The 25,876-nt window shown below is 42.7% G+C and overlaps 1 protein-coding gene and 1 long non-coding RNA gene across 9 annotated transcripts in view; both read right to left on the bottom strand.

The window, feature by feature from the left end:
• The window catches only part of dbn1 (drebrin 1), a 118,659-nt gene extending 95,934 nt beyond the window's left edge, over positions 1-22,725 (bottom strand). For 2 of the 8 annotated variants that reach the window (XM_084374541.1, XM_084374542.1), the window contains exon 1: positions 22,416-22,593. In XM_084374541.1, the coding sequence (XP_084230667.1) occupies positions 22,416-22,498 (83 nt within the window). In that variant the 5' untranslated portion in view covers positions 22,499-22,593. Of the gene's footprint in view, positions 1-22,415 lie in introns of all 8 variants that reach the window. The other 6 variants (XM_084374545.1, XM_084374547.1, XM_084374544.1 and 3 more) reach the window with 5 other exon arrangements.
• Positions 22,726-23,704: 979 nt separating this feature from the next.
• LOC311269967 lies at positions 23,705-24,618 on the bottom strand. Its single transcript, XR_014624170.1, has 3 exons — positions 24,463-24,618; positions 24,166-24,248; positions 23,705-24,021 (listed from the first exon to the last, which is right to left on the bottom strand). It is a non-coding gene; the product is annotated as an uncharacterized lncRNA (long non-coding RNA).
• Between the last annotated feature and the right edge of the window lie 1,258 nt (positions 24,619-25,876).

The following is a 25,876-nucleotide window of genomic DNA, read 5'->3' as shown; positions in this document are numbered from 1 at the left end:
TCGGACATCAGCACACACACACACACACACACACACACAAACACACACACACACACACAGTTTCCACAGCTGTATAATCTGATGTCCGAGGTACGAGACTGAAAACGAAGAAGCAGGTGCTGATACACGGTTACTTTCACTGCACGGATTATAAATAATCAACCACCTGCTGAAGGAAATATACCTGAAATAACATCTTCTTCAAATGAACAGAACAGAAAATACTTTATTGTTTTCCTTCCTCACATTCAAAAGGCAGAAATGCGTCTGCGCTCGCATGTGCACGAGATACATGAACACAACATATCACAGACCAAAACAGGAAGCATTAAAACACATTAACATATAAACATAATTGGAGGAAGATTAAAGGAGCAGCTGGTCGTCTTTGTGTAAGAGTGAGTCAGAAAAAGAAAGATACAAAGTGCCGAGTGATGAGGAAGCAGGATCGCTTCAGAAAGAAGCTGGCGTCACTGATTTTGATGTTTATGGCAACAGGGACGGGACATTTCCAGAGTCGTCCAACGACGAACGGACGTGTTGTGTAACATAACTGAAGAACTGACAAAGTTTTTGTATCTTCCTGCCTGGTTTGACTTCTATGACGTGGTCCTGGACGTTGACCAATAGGATGACAGAGTGCTCTGAGGTGTATATGTAAAGATGGCGAAGAGGACGAGGGACGCTGCTGTCAGGTGGAACAGTGAAGCAGAGGAACGGTGGCAACAAAACCCTCGAGGGACGACCATGACGTGTCCAAAAAGAAAAATGTTGGCGAGAAACAGCGGAGGCAACCCGGAGAGTAACTCGCTCGTTAGCTATGCTAGCTTCAGTAGCCATTAGGGGTGTAACGGTACACAAAAATCTCGGTTCGGTACGTACCTCGGTTTTGAGGTCACGGTTCGGTTCATTTTCGGTATAGTAAGAAAACAAAATGCAAAATATAAATGTGCTAGCCTAGTTGTTTATTACACACTTTTGTGCTTTTAACAATAGGAACATTAGCCTATACAAAGCTAGAATTCTGCTCAAAAATATAAATACAATATTCTGAAATGTAGATATTTTGAAAAACAAAATAAAAATAAATAACATTGGCTCAGACTTTTTCTTACAAAAAATATTTGCTCCATCTGATGTGCAAAATTGAACAGTTGCAACACTGAACAGTTTCAAGTTGTTGCTCAGATTATAGCAGATTTAGTTTTTTCATAAAGGCCCGGTATGATTTTCTGGCTAAAATGTGGGCGAGAAGGTAATTGATATCGGGGCTCAATTACCTACGGCATTTGTTATTGCTTAAGCCCGATCTGAGTCACCAGGCAGAGGCTGTTTAAATGCGGTGGGGAGCTGTGTTTGTACTATGCTCGTCTTTCTCTTCGTTGTAGCGATGTTCACGTGGGGGTGGTGCCGTTTCAAATGAGTTAACAGGTTTGACGTGTTGCCAGAAACATACCCGATCTCAGATGAACAATGTCGGCAAACCGCTTTGGTTTTATCAACCTCTCTTTGTCCCTGTTTATATTTCACCGGGAAGCCGAAGTGTTCCCAAACGGGAGACCTTAATGTCGCGGGAGGGTCCTCAAGCTCTGGCTTATTGCAAATGCTAGCGGCATTAGCCATGACGTCCGCTACAACTGCTGTTTGTTGTGTCTCGGTGTGCGCAACTGCGCATGTGCGGCTGCAGCATGCTCCAAACGTGCTGTCCTCTACTTAATATGTCCGTGTGGAAACTCGTTCGGTACGCCTCCGTTCCGAACCGAGCACCCCGTACCGAAGCGGTTCAATACAAATACATGTACCGTTACACCCCTAGTAGCCATGATTGACAATTTCCTGTCCCGCCTCCCCGATGACCTATGAAATTGCGGCGGGTCATGATCGGTGATTGATCGGGCTCATACTCGTAGTGTTTGGTCCGCTCTTGGCTGACATCCGACCCTGCTAAGTTCTGCTTGTGGCTCAGAGCTGGTAAACTGGAGTGGACCGCCATCATTCAACGTGGTATGTGGGTCCGGATGAACGTGTCCGGTCTGTAATTATCCTTCCCAGTCGTCTGATGACAACTCAGACGCCATCATTGTCGACCTTCCTGATATCTGACTTTGTCATCGGTCACCTCGACACGTCATGCAGCACGATCTCCTTCTCTGACATGATGATCTATTTGAGCTGCAGCCTCCTGCAGACTGACTCTGGTTGAAAACGGAGGAGATCTGAGGACTCTTGTTGGTTTTCAGTCGACTGTGTGCAGCAGCAGAAGCTTCAGGTTGAATTAAGTCTTCCTCCGCTCTGCAGACAGTTAATATCACAGCAGAGCTTTACTTTAAACCCTCAGACTTCACTGTGAACCCCCAGCCGAGTTCAGATTACTCCAAACTGGTCCAGCTTCATGTGGCTGGACTGGGAGAGAGATGCAGATAATATGTCTCATAAACACAATAAATTCCTCACGACTGTTCGTCTGTTTCGGACCTGCAGACAGCAGAACGTTTTGTCTTCCAGTCAGAAGAAAATCTCACAGGACAGCAAACTGAACATCACCGAGATGAGGTCCTCGAGCCAGACCAGCAAATCCCGGTCTAATCTTCACAGCCAGGGGTGAAAGGTTTTAGAAGATTTCAGTATGAGCCTGTCAGAGACATTTGGCTGTTAAACCCTCCAAACCAAATCCACTGGTCCCCGAACGCCTCACAGAAACACTGCTGGGTCGGGAAGACTTTCAATTTATAGTCTGTGAGAAGTGTGAAAAGAGCAACAATAAACATGAAGTATTGTGTCCGGAGAAATGAACCTGTTAGTGACGATGCTGATTGATCTGTGTTCACGTTAAATTGGCCGATTTGTCAGCTGGAGTCCTTAAAGCCTCACAAGCTTCGTCCTGAAGCACAAAACAAATGCAGAAATCATCATTCCAATACTTAGGTTGTGTTGAAGCTGTTGAAAATAAAAATAACCACGAACCACATCGGTATGAACCCAAAACCAAGAGATTTCTCTGTGATCTGACTGTAATAGATGGATCAGAAGGAAGCCAAAGTCACAACATCATGATGGTGCTTTGTGAAAAACATGAATCCATCCTTCGTCAGGTCCGTCAGCCAGACGACAAGCTAAAGCTCATTTTTAAAACACATGCAAACGGGAATAATAGGTGCAAATATACGTTTTTCTTTTTTAAATCTCAGAGAAACGTTTACAAAACAAAACTAAACTAAATTTCAGGTGCACCTGTGCAACTGATGACAATGTTGTGTCGCTCTGTGCAGCACACTTTATTTTGAAAGTCTAACCAGAGGCTGCATGTTCACTGTTACTGCTGACTTGACTGCGGAGCTCTTCCCATACAAAACGCTACGAGGGTAGACATCACCGCTTGAAGACCAAGTTGCAAACTGTGATGAGTCTGCAGTGAGAACGTGTTGGACTCAGGTGAGTCACATGATCGTCTGTGAAACTACAAACCAACAAACAAAACAGGAACAAAAGTCTGTAAAGAAACCGGACGACAGAAGTGAAACCTTTCAGCCGTGACGATTTAAAATATAACGTTACTCTAACACGGAGGAGGTAAACAAACGACTCAAACTTTAAGAACTGTTGCCTTGAATGTTTAAGATCGTTTGACTTGTTCATCACTTAAAGGATTAAACAGTCAAACTGCTGTAATTAAAGAGCCGCTCCGTAAAAACATCCACCGTAAAAAAGTTTCTACGTTGACGCGTCGTCTCAAACTAATGAGTCCTGAAGTGTTTGTTGTTTTTAAGATAATTGGAACTAAAAATTAAACTCAGCTGATCCTAATAGGATCTAACACACACACACACACACACACACACACACACTAAGTCCTATTTGGCGTGTCGTCAACAGTACTTCAGTATTTACACCCCCCTCCATTGACCTCTTTAGCCACTAGTTTCAGTTTCTATCCCGTCTCAAATCCTCATCAGCTCCCTGTAAGTCTGCCCTCTCCCATCCCCCACCGCCGCTCACTGCTTCTGTCTGCAGCTCTGCTTTTTATTTCTTTTTAATATAATAAAAACCAAAATTTTTTAACACATTGGTGAACAGACTTCAACACTAATCTGGCCCAGTTCAAATGAGACGTTAGGTTTCTTTCAACGAAATCAAACTTTGTCAGATTATTTGTTTCTCAAACAGAAGTTTGGGATATTTTCTCTCAACAAACTCTGAATTTTAATTAAAAAGAAGAAAAATTCTGTGTAAACACGAAAATACGTTCATCAAAAGTTTCCTGTTTACCCTGAATAAGACGAATTCGGCGCGAGGTCGCTGCCGGAGCGAACCGCTGCCGAGGGAGTGAAAACCAAACCGAACATAAATATTTACTCAGATATCTCAGAAACATCTCGGATTTAAATTTTTCAAGAAGTGAAATAAAAAATTTATGGATTTCATGTAAGGAAACTGGAAATGAGCCCCGTTGAAGGGAAGATGGCTGCCAGCGTTCGGGGAATGTTTGATGCGTTTACTTTTGATGAACTGTTCCCACCCCGCTGTGTGACGCTGAGACAGTTTTTTCTTGACTGTACGAACCCTGTTTGATACAAAAGTAGGAAAATCTGCAAACTGCTTTGTGTCCAAAAGACAAAAGATGCAGACAAACATTTCGATCTTTATCAGAGGTACTTTTACACCTTCTGGTTTCTTTACAAAAGGCTGGAGTTGAAATAATCAGCTTGGAAAAGCAAAATATTATCTGCTTTGAATCACAATAAGTTTTAAATGTCATTTTTTTAGATGAACAAATATATTTTAGTTGCTCAAATCAAATTAAAATGTTCATTTTCAGATGTTAAAAGTCTTGTGGCACATCTGGTCTAAACATCACTCATTAAATCAAGACTCCCCACCACACATCAGCTCTTTATTAAACTGCTCACAGTCACTGTTCAACACGCTCTAGTGATCTATAACCTTTCAGTTTCAGTGCTCCAAACACTTTTACATTCAACAACGTACATTTAAACTTGACAGACCTGTAGGTCAGTTTAACACTGACTTCGAACTACTCAGCACTTGAATGTAACTGTTTTTAACTCCGTGCTGTCCTGTATGGTCGTCTGCCATTTATCTTTTATGCACCTCAGTTGTATTTGTGTTTTGTCATGTTGCTTTTTATCTGTTATCAGTTTTATGAACTCATTCTGTTTATTTGCTCTGATATGGTCGTTGTTTCTGTTTGTTATCACATTTTTGCACCTATTCTGTTTTTTATTTGTGCTCTCGACATCATTGAAAATGACGACTTACCCTCAATGATTTTTAGAGATTTAAATAAAGGTTGAATGAATTCAAGGAGCCTGATAACTGATATTTATTTGCAGTACAAAGTAAAATCGTAGGTTTACTGGTTATTCGAAATTTAGTCAAGTTTCAGGTACTTTACACTATTAGTATAAGTTAGTATTAGTTACTAGTTAGATTATTTTATTTTTTATAGGCTACTGACGGGTTACTAATCAGATTAGTAGCACAAAGTGAGAGTAGCACATTTTTAAAATTAGTTTAGTTCATCAGCAGTTTACCCCGAGTTTTGATTTCAGCTGTCGGGTCGAAGTTTGTTTGTCCTGGAGGTGAAGGTCCAGACAACACACACACACACACACACACACACACACACACACACACACACACACACACACACACACACACACACACACACACACACACACACACACACACACACACACACACACACACGCACACACACACACACACAGTGACAGTGCTGTCCTCAGAGCCTCTCATAAGCTCTCACACATAAAACAACAGAACAATCAAACACAGACAGAACCGAGTGATGTTGTTCCTCTCTCTCTCTCTCTCTCTCTGTCTGTCTGTCTGTCTGTGTCTATGTCTCTCGCCCTCTCACAGTCCCAGGCAGTGTCGTGGTGACTCAGAGGTTCGACAGAGGACAAACGCCGACCTCTGTCCCTCCGTCTTTTTGTTTACACACAGAGCGTTGAACTGTTTGTTTTGTAGGTCGAGTTTGAAACGAACACAAGACGAGTGTGTGTCGCTGCTGTTGACAGAGACGCAGAGAGAGGGAGGAGCGACAGATGTTTCCAAAAATACAGATTCGTCTGAGAAGAGACGGGAATAAAAGGAGGGGTGTGGAGAAATGTAGGCTTTGAAAAGAAAAATGTGAAGTGCAGGAGGCGACGGATGATCCCGGGAATCAGAGGGAAAAGAAGAAATTGAGAGGAGGGAAGTGATGAAGAAGAGGTGGAGGAAGATGGAGGACGAGCAAACGTCAAAGAGACGGAGACACATTAAATTAAATCCTCGTCTAACTCATCAAACAGCTAAAATCCATACATACAGCGACAGTGACGGTCCGCTGTGTTCAAAGGTTAACATGTTTAGAAACACAGTAAGTTCAGTCCAGAGGTCGGAGGTCAGGCCCGGTCACACTGAGCTGCATTGACTTCCAATGTGGATCCAGTCTGAGGTCCGACCGGCTGCAGCAGCGTCTTCAGGTCCGATGGGTTTTTATTCAATAACACACAAAGTCCGAACGGACACCAGGGTTTAGAAACAGGAGCAGGTTTTAATTTACAGAGACACGTTATCACGAGCAGTCTGTGGTGAAAGACCTGGCTGATTGGATCAATATGATGATTAAAGGGAGAGTTCACCCCAAAAATCAAATACCACTTTCACACCCAAACCAGCGTGTATATGTAGGTTTTTTAAACGTGGTTTTAAAACACGTTCAATAGATGATTGACGTCTTTCTCGTTACCAGGAGACGAGTTTTCCTTCCTGTTTAATTGTTTTATTTGTGCTTGTGAAAGCAGTAGATCATATACCTCATCTGAGCACATCCAGAAGACGTTAAGCTTGTTTTATAAAGTCTTAATCAATAATATTCTGGATTAGACACAGTTTTTTCTGGAGCTGGTGATGGAAGGACACAGAAGTGTCACTTCTTTCTCCTTTCTTGTCACGGTTTGGGTTTTTGGTTGAATCATTTCCTGTTTTATTTTGTAGGTTGTCTCCTCATGGCTTACACTTCCTGTCTTTGTCTTTATCTCGGCCTTGTTTCACCTGTGTTTCACTAGCTAGCTCGTCCTTTGTTGGTGTTTCCTGTTTTCTCCTTGTGTGCCCTCAGTGTTCCTGCTTTTGTTCCTCGTGGCTTTCTGGTTTGTTTTTTAAATGAGTATTTCTCTCTTCTTGGAATGTTTTTTTTATTTTGTAGGATTTCTCCTCATGGCTTACACTTCCTGTCTTTGTCTTTACCTCGCCCTTGTTTCCTGACGTTTTCTTTAACCTAACCAAGTAGTTTTGTTGCTTAAACCCAACCAAAATCCAGTTTTCCTGTCACTGATACGCTGCAACAGTCCTGATGTTTCGTGGACAGTGATATGTGTCATCTTAAGAGACGCCAAAACTCATCAACTGACATGAAAACAGTGCAGATGGATAAATATCACTACAGGTAAGAAGAGAAATATACATTTTTGATTTTGAGGTGAACTTTAAGGCTCAAATAGGAGAGCTCCTCATATCTTACTGATTATCATCTTTTATTATTATCAGGTTATCAGATTAGCATCTTCGGTCGGACGCACAACACTTCAGTTTGCTTTTGACTGAACTGAACTGAAAAAGATCAGCAGCTGCGAGTTCAAACACTCACACAGGAAAGCTTTAGTCTTTTCCTGCTCGTTTCAGTCTATTCAGCGACGGCCTTGTATCGCCGTGACTCTTACACACATTCAAAGAGCGTCACGCACTACATTAAAAAACACTTGAATTCACAGCTTTCCTTCACCTCGCAGTCATCCCTCAATCTTCTCTTCTCTCGCTGTGGACTGTCTGATGAATCAGAGACAAGACGGATCTACAACACATGATTGACAGGTGGTCTCTGCTTCTGATGGAGCTGCAGAATCACACCTGAAATCATTATCTGCAACACGTCTTTTTAATGATCGCAGACGAGGTTTGGGAGTTAAATCCTGCAGATAAAATCTTTAATGTGGCTGTAAAAGTCTCGTTCTTTCTGTCCAACTGGCAAAATGTTTGACTGCAGTCTGTAAGTGTGTACCTCAGTACTTTGGCAGATTTTACGAGTAACTTGAACAGCCTGTTCATCTAAATCCGACTTGTGCTGAGATTTTTTTTTTCTGTCTCCAAAAGCTCCAAAGCAAAGAAAAGTGACATTTAAAGCTCAGATCCGACTGCAGGAGCCCGGATCAGAACAACCAGTACACGTGTTCACACACAGTGGAGGGAAGCCACCGGGTACTTCAGGATCATTTTAATACTTCCATTTTAAGCTACTTTATACTTCTACTCCACTGCATTTCAGAAGGAAATATACTTTTTAATTGTTGGCTGTCTGAATCGGCCACCACCTCCACATCTTTACAGAGACCTGTCTCCACCACATCTTTACAGAGACCTGTCTCCACCACATCTCTACAGAGACCTGTCTCAACCACATCTCTACAGAGACCTGTCTCCACCACATCTTTACAGAGACCTGTCCCCACCACATCTCGACAGAGACCCGTCTCCACCACATCTTTACAGAGACCTGTCCCCACCACATCTTTACAGAGACCTGTCTCCACCACATCTCGACAGAGACCTGTCTCCACCAAATCTTTACAGAGACCTGTCCCCACCACATCTTTACAGAGACCTGTCTCCACCACATCTCGACAGAGACCTGTCTCCACCACATCTTTACAGAGACCTGTCTCCACCACATCTCGACAGAGACCTGTCTCCACCACATCTTTACAGAGACCCGTCTCCACCACATCTTTACAGAAACCTGTCTCCACCACATCTTTACATAGACCCGTCGCCACCACATCTTTACAGAGACCTGTCTCCACCACATCTTTACAGAAACCTGTCTCCACTACATCTAACATAGACCAATCTCCACCACATCTTTACAGACCCGTCTCCACCACATCTTTACATAGACCTGTCTCCACTACATCTTTACATAGACCTGTCTCCACTTTACATAGACCCGTCTCCACCATATCTTTACATAGACCTGTCTCCACTTCACTTTACATAGACCCGTCTCCACCACATCTTTACATAGACCTGTCTCCACCACATCTTTACAGAACCCGTCTCCACCACATCTTTACAGAGACCTATCTCCACCACATCTTTACATAGACCCGACTCCAACCCTGTGTTGTATAATGATGAATAAATTACCTTGTATCTTTTTTGACACATTTAATTCACAGTGCAGAACATCTCAAAACTTTCATGTTTCTGGAGCTCATACTGTTTTCTAGGATGGCGTCACATTCATTCCAGTGAAAGTTGCTCATTGGACAGTGAAAATCTTTTTAAAACTTCCTCAGCTCAACATGAATTTGGTCCCAGAGAGCTCATTAGAGTCTTCTGGCTGACTTCCTGCACACAAGAGTTACATGAAAACTTTTCACATTTAATTGGTTCTACTATAACTGGACTTAAAGTTGAGATACAAAGATAGAGATCAGAGCTCTTGTGACACTCAAAAGTTTATTCATCGTATTACAGCTGTCTTCTCCAGTTTCTGTCTCTTGAGGACTCAAACCACTTTACAGAGAAAACAGGGAGAGGTTGATAGTGTTGCAAGTCCTTGGGCGACAGACACCAGTTCTGTTTCTTTGGACTCGTCACACGTTTTTGGGCATCAGTAGATGCCATGGGGTCAGAAACACTGATTGATTGGTGATTGGATTGTGTATTGCACTGATGTTAGTGCCGTTAGCATTCAGCAGCCATCGGTGGTGCTTGTTGTTCATTGATTAAAGTAGTTAAAACACAAGAACATCCTCCTCAAAAACATGGGTGCATAGGCCGCCTGTGCAAGCAGCTTATTACAATCCATACCTTTATTTATTGTTAGCCTGTGACCTCTAGTGACCGTAGTTATTATGACAGGAGCAAAGGAGATAGTCAGGTTACATTGTGTAAAAAGCAACAAAGTGTGTCCCGTGTGAAAGCAAAAGTCAACATTAACTTAAATATGTTAATTAACTTACATAACTAACCCAAACCAGGATCTTTCTCCAAACCTGACCAAGTAGTTTTGGTGTCTAAACCTATGACGGTCTGGTCGCCTGTTGCTTGCACTCTCCAACGGTTATATACGTCATTGGGGAGCTACTGACTAACGACCTAGTCTATCGTTTAGGTATGATGACATGTTATCAAACAGTCAGGATTAACTGGAAGTTAAAGCACACATTAGGCTGACTGGGTGTTTAATTTGAGGCTTGGAGTAACTCTAATCTTACTTAAGGACTTAGGACGTCTTGAATAAGTAACATTCACATTATTGTGGGAAATATTTACAAGCGCCTCCTCCTTCACTGCATATAATGAGGTCAAGATGAAAGCTGAGCTGACGGTGGTTTAAAAACAGCGTTTCCACGACTATATTCCAACACACAGAAATGTAGTCATTTGAAAGAGTCCTGGCAGCTATAATCTGAATGGCAAGCCATGAACAGTTTGGCTGACTCAGTCAGAATTAGACTGTATAAGACACCTGCTGTCTGTCCAAAGCTAAAGTAGATAACCAAATCTCTGTAGGATGAAATACAGAATCACTTCGACACGATTTCTGACTGCAAAAAGGACTGTAACTGTAACTCCGGTTGTAATTTCAATGTGTTCGATGTGTGAAAGCGAAGCTAAAAATAAGAGCGGACCGACTTCTGGCCAATTTAATCTCCCTCTTCTTCTTCTTCTTCTTCTTCTTCTCCTCTCCCTCCTGCTATGAAACTGTGAGGGCAGAGTGCAAATGATTCACGGAGGAGGAAAAATATCCAGAAAAGCTCGGAGGTTACAAACTGCAGGCTCCCTCTCGTATCACCGCTGAACTCAAAAACCTTCGACAGCTGCAGCAAGATGACAGCCCGACACTTTCACTCCACTGACTCAACGCTTTTATAAAGTGGACTGTTCACTTAACAAAATGGTGGCTCGTGGATCAAGGAGCTGTTACAGATTTTTCTCGCTTAAGTGACACAACTTGACTCAAGTACTGTGTTTAAATATTAGATAACTGTTTCCGTCTCTGCCCTAGAAACTGTGATGTTTCCCCACAAAACAAAAACCCAACAGATCAAGATGAAACATCCACATCTCCCACAGACGGCTGCAACTACTGAGTACTTTCATTGTCTATTAATCCATCGGTCAATTATCACTTGGTTGTTTAGTCTATGAAATGTCAGAAGATGGTCCAAATGTCAATGAGCTCAAGATGTTGTCCTCAAGTGTCTTGTTTTGTCCACAACCCAAAGATATTCAGTTTATCAGGAAAGAAAACAGAAAATATTCACATTTAAGAAACTAGAATCAGAGAATTTAGACTTTTTCTTTCTTACAAAAATGATTATAATCGAACTATGGATGCTACTTTTGGTTCCTGGATGTTTGTCAAGTGAGACATCATGTGGCAGAAACACAACAAGAACTACAGCAAACAAAAGGAAGAAGAAGTTTTTCTAGTCAGCAGACATGGACATGAAAACAATGTCCTTCTGTTCCTACCACATGTTCATGTCCTGCAAGCTGCTATTAATAATGAACAAACCAAAATCTTTCATCAATACTCATGGCTGGTTCTGGTTCACAAACTTCCTGTTTTCAGTGGATAAACAAGGCTATCCTGTCTCCTACAAAATAAAAGTATTTTCTGTAGGATGGGTAGAGATCGTGCTCGAGCATCAAGCAAACAGTAACGATGCCAACATGCTGATGTTTAGCAGGTGTAAAGTTTACCATGTTCACCGTCTGTACTTAGCATGTTAGCATGCTAACATCTACTAATTACAGGGTTTTCCCCTCTGGAGAGCCATAAATATACAATCAATGTTGAAGGATTAAAACTGATTAAATGTAATTGTTGTCGTTGGTCTAGCAAGTTTTGTCTTTAGGTCTTTTGTGTGTTGTTAATTTACTATCTGCTCTACTTTTTGTACACAGATATGGTGAGAAAAATGGTCCAACTTATGTGAAATAGCATATTTTTAAACATTTTCTTGGAGGAGGACCATCAAACCCCTCGCCAAATACATCCAAGTACCTCAGTCTTTCAAAAACCTACAAAAAAACAAAACAAAGTACATGTAAGACTTTTTGTTTTGCAGCTATTTGGTCAAAAACTGGAATGATGTTGGTGCTATAGATGAAAACTTGAGGGCTCACCATCCTGACGGGAGAGTTAACTAACGAGATATTACACTCAAAAAACACAAACTGTGCAGCTCATTTTATTTCCTACGAGAGGCTGTATGGAGGACAGAAGTTTGTAAAGCTGTGAAGCGTACTGCAGCAGCTCTCTGAGGGGACAGAGAAAAGCTAAATGTCAGTAATCCGATGAGAAAGGAGACGGGATCAGAAAATCTCAAAAGAGAGTTTGGAGTCAGTGAGGAGAGCAGATCAGCAGGGGGAAGAAAAACACTGATACTGACCTTCAGCTTCACCAGCACAGAGCACAATACAATCCAATAACTCTTATCGTTATCTCAGAGGAGGAAAACATCCAAATACCTTCAGCGCTGACATCAGACTGAAGTCTGATCGCAGCGAAGATCGTCCCTGAAGTCCGTCTGATACGTGAAACTCAAAACTGAACAAGCTCTCAATTCATTTTCCATCCAGTCCAGTAAAAAACAGAAAACCTCCATTATGTGTTTCCAACAGGTCCAACCTGAGACGGGTCATTCATCATCTCAGGGAGCTGGTGTCTGGAGTCCAAACCAGCCTCAGCAGCACGACGAGACCGAACACTCAGACCAGTCTGTTCTGCAACCGAATGACCCACAGGTCTGTTTGTTTTGGACCTCCATGTGGCAAGAGACGGTTCAATTAATAAATAATGAGCCTAAAACCCTGTCAGAGAATGAAAAAGGGTCCGAGACTTACTGACACAGACGATTCTGGTGTTGTTGTCCAGTTTTTGTCCTCTAACCTTCAGATTTGTCAATTATTAAGTCATAAAAGCTCTGAGAAATACTGGCTTGTTTCTTAAATTTTCATTTTTTTTAAATACTGACGCTATCGTTTGAATTATTGAAGCTAACAGATCGGCTTCAACCCGGTTCTGGTCCGTCCTCCTCACCCACCAGGAGTGTTTGAGAGCGCAGTACGTAGCTGCATAGTTACATCGCTAAATTTCCCTTTAACTTACACATTTAATGAGTTAGTTCACCCAAATTACAATAAAAAACATTTCCCCTCCTCCTCCTCCCTCTGTTACCCAGCCATGCTGATACTTCTGATCTTACTCGTCCTGGTTCTGAGCGATCCAACTCAGTGGTTTGTACCAGCCCAACACAACTGAGGGGGAAAGAATTTCTTTTGTGATCATCCGAGCTCTGAAAATGTGACCACAGACGTGTTTCTGTGCACAAACTGTTTCTTTTCCCCTCTGAATGTAAAAACATCTACATTAATCCTGATTTACAGCTCGATGTAGCCGCTCTGCTAACAATACCAGTAAATCAAAACTGTTTCAGAGTCGGCTGTGGAAAATATCAGAAGAAGCCTCTGAGTGTTTCATCTGCGAGGCCCGAGGCCGGTCTGGTTCTGATTTGCTGGTTTCATCATCTGGACTCGCAGCGTCACGTCGCCCTCTTCACTCCTCATCATGACGCTGACCTCTGCCTGACGGTGCCGCCGCCGTCCGACCCGCAATCTCACGTTTCTCCGAGACATTTACTGAAGGTTACAACCCCATTATGGAGCTGCAGCCGGCCGGAGGAGGAGGAGGAGGAGGAGCAGGAGGCGGTGAAATGATTCAAGAGCTTTCAAAGACATTCAGGGTAAAACACAAACAAACAGAACCGACCCGAAACCAGCAGACTCCTCATTTAATATAGTTTAGCCTCGTGTGAGTGAAGACGCTATAAATGGAGGGAGATTAATCGTCCGGGGAGATGAAGTCCGACAAAGCAGACGCGATGAAAGTAGAAGACCGTTTTCCACGTTGTACCACTGACCCGGTTCTATATTAGTCTGAGAGAAGGCAGGTGGTGCTGAGAGAAAAGACTTTCTGTATATTTAAATATCTGCAGTGGAAACACAAGAAAAAAGAAAAATAGGAGAAGAATAAATGTGTCGTCAGCCGGGACGTGAGGTCAGAGGTCAGACTTCCTGTAGCGACACGCTGATGAGACGCTGTCGTTAGGAACACGAGGCTGATTGGAAAACGTCTCCGTCTTTGTGTTTCCAGTCAGAGGATCCATTAATGATTGGGTTTGTCTCTCGCTCCGGCACCAGCGAGTCTACGACAGGAAAATAATCAATGATCAGTCGGGTTTGACTCTGAATCCATCTGGAGGAGATTTCACCACACTGACACAAAGTCGGAGCCACGAGAGCCAGCGTTCATGATTTACTTTGATTTATGAGAGTTTAGATAAGCAACTAACAAAGTCCGGTGAGTGGTTCTGGGTCGAGCCCGACGGATCGGTATCATCGGCTGATATTCACAGAAATAAAGAAGAATAAAGATGCTGGAGGTTATTTTCACAGTTAAGTTTATTACAGCTAAACGTGTGTTTAAGTAAATATTAATTATTCGATTGACTGTACATCAAATAAAATATTCTATTTGTTGGATTTGGACATTAAAACAAGCATTTTTCACTGTAATATTATATTTTATTATCTTATCGACTTGCAGGAGTCAAACTCTTCCAAGCTGTTTAAAATAAATCTCATGTAGAAATTTATTTGCCTTCTTAACGTCTCTGAAAATGAAAATCATCCTGTTTTTATCAAACATAAAGTTCAGCACCACACTGGAGACATCGGTACTATTTTCCTTTTTTAAAACATCTTTTACTGTGATTAAAGATTTATTATGTATCTGTCATGTTGTGTCTTTTATCTGGACTCTGAGTCTGTAAATCAAGTTTTGAAAGTTGAATCTTAACGTCTTTTCTCCCTGATTTATTATTCTAAAGATGGAGAAAACAATCTCATCGTCTCTCCTTGTTTTAAAGAGCGTTAATGTTTTCTGTGTGTCGTCTCTGTTCAAGAAGAAACACATGAAACACGACGGATGAAAAATATGAATCAATAATGACAGTAACCGTCAGCTGCAGCCTTATTTTATTACATGTATCCGTCTCTCTCTTTAATGACGCAGACTGAAAAGACTTCTGTTTGAGTTCGTTTGTCTCGAGCTGTGAAAACACTGCTTCTATAAATCTTTCATCTTTGAGCTCAACCTGAGATAACCCTGATGACATCACCGCGATATCATCCGGCTCATGACTGCATGAACGATGAAAATAAAATCTGATGACAGATGATCCCTTCAGCTGAGCTCTGACTGACTGCGGCGGCTGTATTTTCTCTGCATTCACTACATTTCTCCTCTCGTTTATTCAGGCTTGTCCTTTTATTTATCACCTGTCTCAATGCGGCAGAGAGTAAAATATTCACAGTGAGGCCGGGATGCCAGAGCACACCACCACCGCCAGCTGTTTTCTTCTGCACTGTTGTTTTTCCTTTGACCTCCAGCAGCTCCTCCACTGACCGACCTTGAGTCCAGACCTCAGCGCTCTCCCAGGGGCGAATAAAGAGACTGCGTTAAAACAAAAAAGACCAGCGAGGTAGAAAAATGAACAGAGGGCGTCTCCGAATGCATCAGACCTGCAGCTTCTTTGTCTGAAAGCTTCAATTAATGAAACATGACTCAGAGCCGGTCGACCCTCCTGCTCGGCTCCTCTTACCCACAGTTTCTTCTCTTGTCAGCCGAGGAGAGGCGACTCGCCAGGTAATGGCTTTCTCCAACAGCTGGAGGGGGTCAAAGGGTCATGTGACAGCAGCCTCGGGGCCAATCAGCATTCCTGAACGTCTGCGGGTGGTTTGATATTGGATAACCCTGATTCGCCCGCTGCCCTTTTCACAACGTCACCTTCACTGCAATCTGACATTTGTGGTTTCGAGAGCCGACGTGCTTTTTCTTCCTCCTCCAGGCGCCGCGTGAAGTAATGCAGGTAAAGTCAACCCCCTCTGATTACATCTCTTGTGTCTGAAGCAGACATTTTGACACTGAATGTAGCAGCACTGATGTCAACACACTAGATACACGTCGTACACGATTAATAGATTCAATCGTTTAGTCCATAAAATGTCAAAAATCACAAAGAGCCCAAAGAAAACAGCCCAAAACCCAAAGTTCATTTACTGAACAAAATGACACAGGAAACTGTAAATCCTCACATTTAACAAGCTAAAACCAACAAAACACTGAATGAAATTATGAAAATGGATTATTGTTCTTGTGAAAACTCAGCAGCTAGTTCACCGAACTTTACAAACGCGGCAATTTAAAAGAAAGAAAGCTTCGATTCTCGCAACAAACAAGCTAAAAACTAGCATGCGTGAAGTTTTGCCAACAGATAAAGTTTCTCACTATCTGATTTCAGTAACGTAGTTTTTTCATCCCGCCATCATCCCTCCACACCAGAGATCCTAAGATGGCAGCCGTTTGATTGACAGCTCATTTGAGGAGATAGAAGCTCCTACGCCCGCCCTCAAACCTACAACAGCCAATGAGTGATTGAGTAATATATAGTTTATTACAGTTTTTAAAGCCCTAAACTTGGATATCATGCAAGTTTATTATCATTATTATTGTTATTATTATTATTATTATTATTATTATTATTATTATCATCATCATGCAGCTTCTGGGAAGTTGTTTTAATATTACTAGAAAGTAAACAAGGAAGAGGAAATGCAGATGAGCTTCTGATTATCACTAATGGTAATTAATACAAGATGAGGAGTCTTCAGCAGGACGAGCAGCTCTGAGTTTTGAGCTGATTATGGAAAATAGATTAACTGTTAATGGATCAATACAGTTATCAAAATGTGTCCTGAGGGGACTGTGAATGTCTGAACCAAATCTCGTGACAATCAGACCAAGATATTTCTCTTAAAACCTCATAAATGATCCTCGTGGAGCTGCAGAAGGAAAAGTCAGAAGATCACCAGAGATATAGGGTTAATCCTCCGGGGACCATGAATGAGTTTTATGGTAACTCATCTGATAATAATTGAGATATTTCAATCTGGACCAAAGTGCTGAGCCATCCATAGAGCCACGATGCTAACATCAGTGACGACAACAACATCAGCTCTAAGTGACCTTCCTCCGTCAGTGACGCATCAGATCGAGCCTCATTTTCAGGCTCATTATGCAGATTTCTCCTCGCAGAGTCCTCGTCAGGATGATTTTCTGTGTTATCAGCTTCCCTGACTGAATACAAAAGGACACGACCGACTCATCCGTCATCTGAATCCCTCCTGCTTGTTATCACTTCAGGTCGCTCGAACACTCGCAGCTGATGGCGTTTCAAGGGCTCAGAGTTTGAGTAACAAGCTGCACAGTGGCAGCGTGGTCGAGGCCGAGATAAGGCCCGTCCACAGGGGACAGCGTTGTGTTAGTATGTCATCATGTAATTAATGTGTCACCAGACTCCATTAAGAAATCCCGTGATTTTAAGAGTTGGTACGTGTGGAAAAACCAGTAACACATACTTTGAGAAACAGCGAGGCAAATCTCAAATCATCCGAGTCTTCTTGTAAATTCGGCATTAAACACAAATTATTAAATTGTTTCCTTCCTTGTAAAAAGTGTCAGTTTGTCGCTGCATCACTCTACCAGCTTTTCTGCCTCTGTGTCTTAAGTGTGTCTTACCTGCCAACATTTAGCAGCTGTTTGAACACACTTCATTAAAGAAGAAAACATTTTATCGACAGTAAACACGTCAAAGTTTACAAATACAGTAAACATCAACTAATAAAGGCTCCTTCTTTGTCATCAGTGGGGAAAGTCCCCAGACTCCCTTAAGAAAACGCTCAATTTTGAGACTTGTTGCGTTAGGAGAAGCTTTATAGACTGTACAACACTGCCTGCAACATATTCTTAGTTATATGGGCCTTCTTGTAAAATCGGCGTTGTACATGAAAATATTTATTTTGTACGTAAATACAAAGACGTATGATTCGATCACTCATCTAGATGGATAAACAGCACGACAGGTACGAGGAAAAATATGTATTTATTAATTTTGGGGTAAACTGTCCCTTTAACCTGTCAATTTTTATTTATCGGCTGGCTATAAAGTAAAGATAATTCTTATTACAGCCCATTAATCTGTGATCGGTTCGTTGTTTTTCCAACAGAAGAGCAGATGTATGAAACTCACACCAGAAGACTGCTGGACTTATTTAGCTTAAAGAAATCTGGCACACGACCTCCTGACGGTCTGTCACTGAGCCGGACCTGACGCAGATTTAAACTGGGAAACACTTCCTATTAAGACAGACAGACAGGCAGATAGGGGTGTCTTTAATAGGCCACAGGGGGGTGTGTGGTGTTCGGGGGGTGTCCTGTGTTGTTTGGGGTCAGCGGTGTTTCGAGGTCTCTGCCTTTGTTCGGATCACATCAAGTGTGAAAATCGGGGGCAGGCCTGAGGCCCTCTGCATCATCGTCACCATCATCGTCGTCGTCTCTGCTCCACCGGATCATCTGAACAAGAACAAATCTGAACAGCGTCCAATGAAGCGCTGACCTTCGGGGTTGATTGTCGGCGGCTCTCGCTCACACCGACACGACGCAGCGACACTTTTACAGTTTGGGGAAGGCCCGGAGAGGATTGTGGGTGGAAAAAGCATAATTTCCTGCCGAGTTCAACAACTTAACAAGCTGTTAATAACGACGTTTTTATCCCTCGGAGAGCTCAGTGACAGACTGCTGTGACGCAAACAAGCTCAGGAACAGTGACAGAAAATTAGTCCAGGACTTTATGGAGGCTGCAGCTCAGGATTATCTGAAATCATCCATCAATCTGCTGATTATTTTCACGATTAATCGTTCAGTCAATAATGTCCTGAAGTGTCCAAAAACAAAAGACTCATTTACTGTCATACATGACGGATAAAAGCAGCAAATCATTCACATTTACGAGGCTGGAAACAGGAAATATTTCACATTTTTGCAGCTCTGGACTTTATTCTCCTTCTGATGAATGTGTAATGTGTCCGCGGGCCTTTAACACTTTTTGAGTACAGATCAAATGTTGCATCATTAATCGAGCTTCTCGGACTTGTTTACTTTTTCTTTCATCAGATATTTCCTCATTTAAAAATACCTACTCTGCTGCAGTTACCTTCTGTTTTATTTTGTTAAAATACATGAAAAGTTTTGTAGAGATAAATGTTTATATTCCTCAATATGAGGTATCAAAAAGGTTTGTTGTATCCTTACAAACACCATAATATACATTGGTGCTTGTATCTGAGTCCTAAATGTGTGATAACAGCACTCAAAATGTATTTGTCCAAATCCTCGTGGATGGTATTTCACTTCCAGTCCCCCAGTTTGGTGTAGTTCACCTAAAAAACTCAGCTTTGGGGATTTTTGAGGGCGTTTTTAGGCCAAAATCAACAAAATCATGCGGTGAGCTGCTGATATTATCTCGTATCTGAACAGAAACATCCTCAGTACTGAAATAAACCTCCAGAACTGTGTCCAAAACCAGAAACAAAATGAGGAACCAAAACTAAAATCTGCTCCAAACCACGACGGCTACAGGCTGAAAGAAGAAGCTGAGCGTGTATTAAAGGACAATCTGACCTCGTTTAGACTAATGACCGGCAACAGATGGCTCAGGTTCACATTTCATAGTTAAGACTGTGACTAGAGAGTGTTTGGCCCCAAACGACCCAAAACAGGAACCGTAATCTGAGCTGAAGCACCGAACACACTGAAAACACCGAACACACGACCTCCAGTGATTTTAAAACCAGAGGTCAGGCATCGATCAGCTGCTGCTCAGACTGTAAATGTAATAAACCACTAAAAACAAACGCATCCATCTCTTATAATTAAATGTGAATGAGGAAACAGTGTGACTCCTCCTGATACTGAGGTTCAGCCCATTGTTTGCCTGTTCGGACTCGACATGAGGCGACATGAAACTTTACCATCGTGACCATCCTGACCAATATAATCATGACTCATCATATTATCCTGATAATCATCAACATCTGCTTAAAACTCTTAAAAAAGGCTCGAAAACATCCTGGAATTACTTTAAAAAAACAATGGCCGCCATTCAATCTCACTGATATGATAATAAAGTATCGACTCTTCACAGGTTCGTGGGCCGGACGATGGTTCTGGTGCCGGGTCACAATATTTCTCTATCCAGGAGTGAAAGTGACTTTGGCCCGACTGAACGTGACGGCTGGTTTCTTATCATGATCAAGGACAACAAGTTACAGTTTAACTTTGGACCTACAGTCCTGCTCAAAGTCAAATATTACCTCAGCTAATAACTGCAGCTGCTCCAGTAACTCGAGACATGAAACCAGGAGAGTGAATGAACCACAAGCAGAGGAGGAGGAGCAGGGACAGCTGAAGGAGAAGAAGAGGAGGAGGAAGAAGAAGAACTAGAAGAGGAGGAGCAGGGACAACTGAAGAAGAACAAGAGGAGGAGGAAGAAGAAGAAGAAGAAGAAGAAGAAGAAGAAGAAGAAGAACTAGAAGATGAAGGAGAAGAAGAAGAAGAAGAAGAAGAAGAAGAAGAAGAAGAACTAGAAGATGATGAAGAAGAAGATGAAGAAGAAGAAGAAGAAGAACTAGAAGATGAAGGAGAAGAAGATGAAGAACAACAACTAGAAGAAGAAGAAGAAGAAGAAGAAGAAGAAGAAGAACTAGAAGATGATGAAGAAGAACTAGAAGATGAAGGAGAAGAAGAAGAACTAGAAGATGAAGGAGAAGAAGATGAAGAAGAAGAAGAAGAAGAAGAAGAACTAGAAGAAGATGAAGAAGAAGAACAACAACTAGAAGAAGAAGAAGAAGAAGAAGAAGAAGAAGAAGAAGAAGAACTACTAGAAGAAGAAGAAGAAGAAGAAGAAGAAGAAGAAGAAGAAGAAGAACATGGATACAGTGATGTGAAGGAGAGCATCAGACATGTTGGAGAGTCTGGTCAGTTCAGAAAATTACATTTGTGGCCTTTAAAACCAGGAAAAGACGACACTGATGCTGATATCATGAAATAACCACATCCAAAATATCACAGTCTCATATCACGATAACGATTTGTATCGTACGTGTCGTCCAGCCCTTCATCCAACCACACCTGGTCACCTGGTGAAGTACGGGCCTCGGGTTGAGACCGGGGGTTGAAGCTTCATAACAACTTTAATTTTGACCCACGCAGACTTCTCCAGACGTCTGGAGCTGCAGTTTAAACATCTCTAATTACACACTGTGAGAACTTTAATTATGAACCCTGGAGGGAGTCTGCTGGTCACCGGTCGGCCCTGAACGCTCACTCTCCACCGGACGTCTGTTAAACAAGCGAAGATGCTGAACTGACGTCTGGTGGATGTTTTTTCACCCGACAGTCCAGCGTTAATACAAAGCGCCGCTCCTGGTTTTACTGTAGACTCAAACTAAAGGTGCACGCCGTGTTCCTGCGCCAGTTAAACCCTCAGTGTGTCGTGGAGCTGCTTCCTTTGCAGCCTCAGCTGTTATCAGAGTAAAAACCCCCTGATGAGCAAACACAGTGTTGATTACTGGAGACTCTCTCTGCTCTCACTATTCCTGCAGGATCTGGCTTTTATCGCCTCCTCTTGCACAATTTCCGAGTGAGGAAAGGCCACAAAGGGTGATGATGATGATGGAAGCCCTCCTCCTCCTCCTCCTCCTCCTCGGCCTCCCCCTGCCTCCCTCCTCGCTCCCCTCCCACCCCCTCTCGGCCTCGCCCCTCTCCTCTCCGCCCTCGTTTTTGGGGATGCAGGGGGCTCATCAGTATCTCTGGACCAGGCCCGTCACACACACACACACACACACACACGCACACACACACCAACACACACTCCTGCATCGCATTACATAAAAGCCTGAAATTGCTTCCAGCTGGAGTAAACCTGGTCCCGACTGAGGAAACAAAGCGCTCCGTGCGCACACGCATCCGTCCGGTGCGCACAGCGGCGCGGCACGGCGCGGCGCGGCGCGGCGCAGCGCACGTTGGCCCTCAGCGTGCAGCTCCGTCTGGAGACCTGCTGCTGATCACAACTCTCACTTTCACCGGAGCTCCGCAGCTTCCTCTGCGGCTCGCTGCTGCTTCATGAGGAGAAGCTGCAGCTGGAGATGAACTCGTGTTTCGGCCCGTGTGTGTGTGTGTGTGTGTGCGCGTAGTTTACAGCACAGTCCCGGTGTGGAGAGGACGCGGAGGATGCTGCTGCTGCTGCTGCTGCACGGTGCGCTCCTGTCCTGCGCATCCTCAGCGTGCAACCGAGCCGGACAACAGAACTAGACCCGGACAGAGAGGACAGAGAGGACAGAGGACAGAGGGGAGGACTCACCAGTCGGTGTCCGAGGTCTCGTCGATGACGTCCTGGTAGGCGGTCAGCAGGGCCAGTCTGTTCTTGCCGAGATTCACAGCCATGTTTCTGTCCCTGCAAGCATCCAGACCGCTGCTGATGGAGAGAGACACGGAATGAGACCAGCGAGGAGGAGGAGAGGAGGAGGAGGAGGAGGAGGAGGAGAGGAAGAGGAGGCTCTGACTGGTGGAGACAAAGAGCCGAGCGGTGTCCGACGGGTCCTAGCGCCCGAGCTTTGAAGGCTGCATGGGCTGATGGGTCCTAGTGCCGGAGAGTCAGGTCAGGTCGTCCTACACCCGAAATATATAAACTGTTTATTCTGTTTATATCAGAGCTCCTTATTCTTTATAAACATTTTATATAGATTTATATTTACATGTTACTGCTGTTGTTGTTGTTGTTCTTATATAAACTTTTTAAATCAAATTGTACCTTTTTTATTTGTATTGTCTTTTATTATTTTAATTATTCATGTTATTTTATTCATGTAAAACACTTTGCTTTGTTTGAAAGTTGCTGTATAAATAAAGTTTGATTGTACAAAAACATGAGCTGCTGTCAAGGAAAAACAATCAGGGGCTGGAAAGTAACTAAATACATTTACTCAGGTACTTTACTCAGTTGTGAGGTACTTGTACTGCTGCTTGATACTGGGAGTTACTGTGTGATGATGTCATGGAGCAGGAGATCCAGGGGATTTTTGGATTTCTTCATTTTGGACTTTCCTGGAAGAGAAACAGAAACTATGACTTTAATGTAATCTGTATCAAGTGAAAGTAAAATGATCTCCACTCGCAGCAGCTGCAACACAGAGTGATGAACGCACCAACAATCATAATCAAATAACATTTATATTATTCTGCTGCTCTGAAAACTGACCTTTGACCCTCAGTAAACAGTTCACATGCTGTAAATATAAATATGTGTGTAATGTACTTTGTGAATTTGAACAGTTTGTTGTAGTTTGGCTCAGTTAACACGTCAGATGGACGTTTTCCAGCCGTGTTGTCGATTTTTTAAAATATTTTCTCTCTTTAAAATGAAAAATGTTGATTCTTTATGTCCAAAATCCTCATTTTGTTGCATGACACAAGAGTTTTTAAAGGAGTTCATGTGACCAACACAAAGTAATGACAGGAAAAAAGCGTATTTAAAGAAGAAAGTATAAACTGAGGAGGTTGCACTCGACAGCTTAGACAGATAACTTCAGATTTCTGATTTCTTTTCAAAAGTTAAAGCTGTTTTATCCAATAATTCTCAATAATCATCGAGACACTTTAAGACTTTTACTCGTTTGTAACTTTCAGTTCTGCAAAATAATATTTCAACACGTTATCTTTACTTTCACTCACGTGTGACTGACACAGTACGAATGTTTGTTTACTCATAGTGATGAATCTGAACGCTTCCTCCTCCACTGATGATGTTTACAACAGCAACAAAGTGAAAACATCCATTTTGTTTTTTACAGCTGGAGAAGGAGATGAAATCAGAAATGTTCCCGTCCCTCCTGCGTCACATTCAGATGTTCTGGTTCCAGTCGCACAAAACTTGTTGCAGCTCGCTCGTCGTCTTCGCTTGTTAAACACTGAAATGGAAAATAAGCACAATAATGTCTGCGTGGTGGAGCGACAATCAATTTAAATACTTTACAGTGTTTAAAATCTGTGTTTTCGTCAACAAACTTCTTCTTCTTCTTCTTGATCAGGTGATCAGGTGTGATTCAGCTCACCTGGTCTGAGCACCCGTGAGGCTGCATGAGCTTGAGTCAGTCCGGTTTTCACTGCAGCATGAACTCATTTGTCTCTCAAGTCACTTCAATGTACAAACACAACGAGAATTTCATTTAAAGCCAATTAAAAATGTAGTAAATGACGTCACATGATCTGTTCTCGAGGTTCACATGTTGAAACTCCTCTCAGGTGTTTCCTCGCGTCGCCACAGGAGTTAAAAGCATCTTTGAGCTTTTCAGGGTAATTTAAAACCTGTCAACTCTTATTTTAGGGGATTAAAACACACGTCAGCTCACCTCTCGACTCGTCTCCTCAGCCTGAAGTGTGCACGCTGTGATTCATGCAGTTCATATTTTAACGCGCACGAACGTTTCGACTTGACGTTGAGGTCAGATCACACAGGTGGAGGCGACACATGAGCTCCTGAACTGACGAGTCAACGAGCTGCATCTGCTGCGATTATCAGCAACAATAAGAGATTTCTGAGACTCTGGTGACTTTAAAACCAGCTGGTGGTTGAATGAGAGCGGGTCAGCAGCTCTTTACAACGATTATCCAATAAATGTCGGCGATGTCGTGTTGCGATGACGTGTCTTCATGTTGCAACTTTATTTCTGTATGTTGAGTTTTTCAGTTTCATGTTGTGCCATCGCTCTGCTCATGATCTGGTCAGGTTTAGACACAACAAACACCTGGTTGGTTCAGAAAAGATCATATTTTGGCTTAAAATACTGTTTCTGTGGCTGGAAATCAACATCTTGTTTAAAAAATCTGGAGGTTCGAACAGTCGTCTCTGGTCACTCAGTCAACAGTCGGCTCATATACATGAAATCTGGACGTGAGATGACACAATGATACAATATGATGAAGTGAAATGTTGATATGATACATGTGGCACGTACAAATTTAAGAAACGTGCACATTTAATTAAATTCTGGCGACCTGGCTGCTCTTTTATAATCGAATTAATTCCCTCAAGATGTTAAATTTCAGTGTTTCACATCGAGCAACCGAACAAAGAGGGAACCGTCATCACGTCACAGAATAAAACCCAACATATCTACATCGTACAAGTTCTGATGAAGAAACGCCTCCAGAACATGAAAGAACAAACGTCAGAGAGGTTAACAACTCACTTTTTCATCAACACGCTGTTCGAACCTCGATTTCGTGCCAGACAGGCTCCTGTCTGAGTGTGATTGCAGCCTCATCAGCGGAAACCAGTCGGACCGACCCCGTCTGATGACAACATCAACAGCCCTGTCAATCATTTGGGGAAAAAACGGGAGATGCATATAGAAACACACTAAAACCCGACATATCTACGTGGTACGACTTCTGATGAAGAAACACCTCCAGAAGATGAAAGAACAAACGTCCAAGAGGTCAAACTCTGACTGATCGCACTGCGAACACGAGCATGTCCTCCACAGATTCAAGGAGCGAACTCTCTGACGCGTTCAGGAGGCGTTTCTTCATCATACGACGTAGATATGTTTGGTTTTCCCATAGGCTTCAATACAGCTGCCACCACAGTCTGGACCCAGAGTGAGATTCAGTAACGACCCTTCCTTCTTTTTTAGGTTCCTTGTTTCAAATAAGACAAATGAAATAAAACGACTCGACTCTCAGATCGACTTCACGGTTGAAGTGTTTGTGACCCGTCTGCAGAGAATCTAGTTCCTCTGACATCCAGCTGTGACTGGACCC

The sequence above is a fragment of the Pagrus pagrus genome (assembly GCF_965226575.1).
Source record: "Pagrus pagrus genome assembly, chromosome: 14".
In the NCBI taxonomy this organism is placed as follows: Eukaryota; Metazoa; Chordata; class Actinopteri; order Spariformes; family Sparidae; genus Pagrus; species Pagrus pagrus.
The sequence above is the reverse complement of the archived record's forward strand: the minus strand, read 5'-3'. Positions and strand labels throughout refer to the sequence as shown.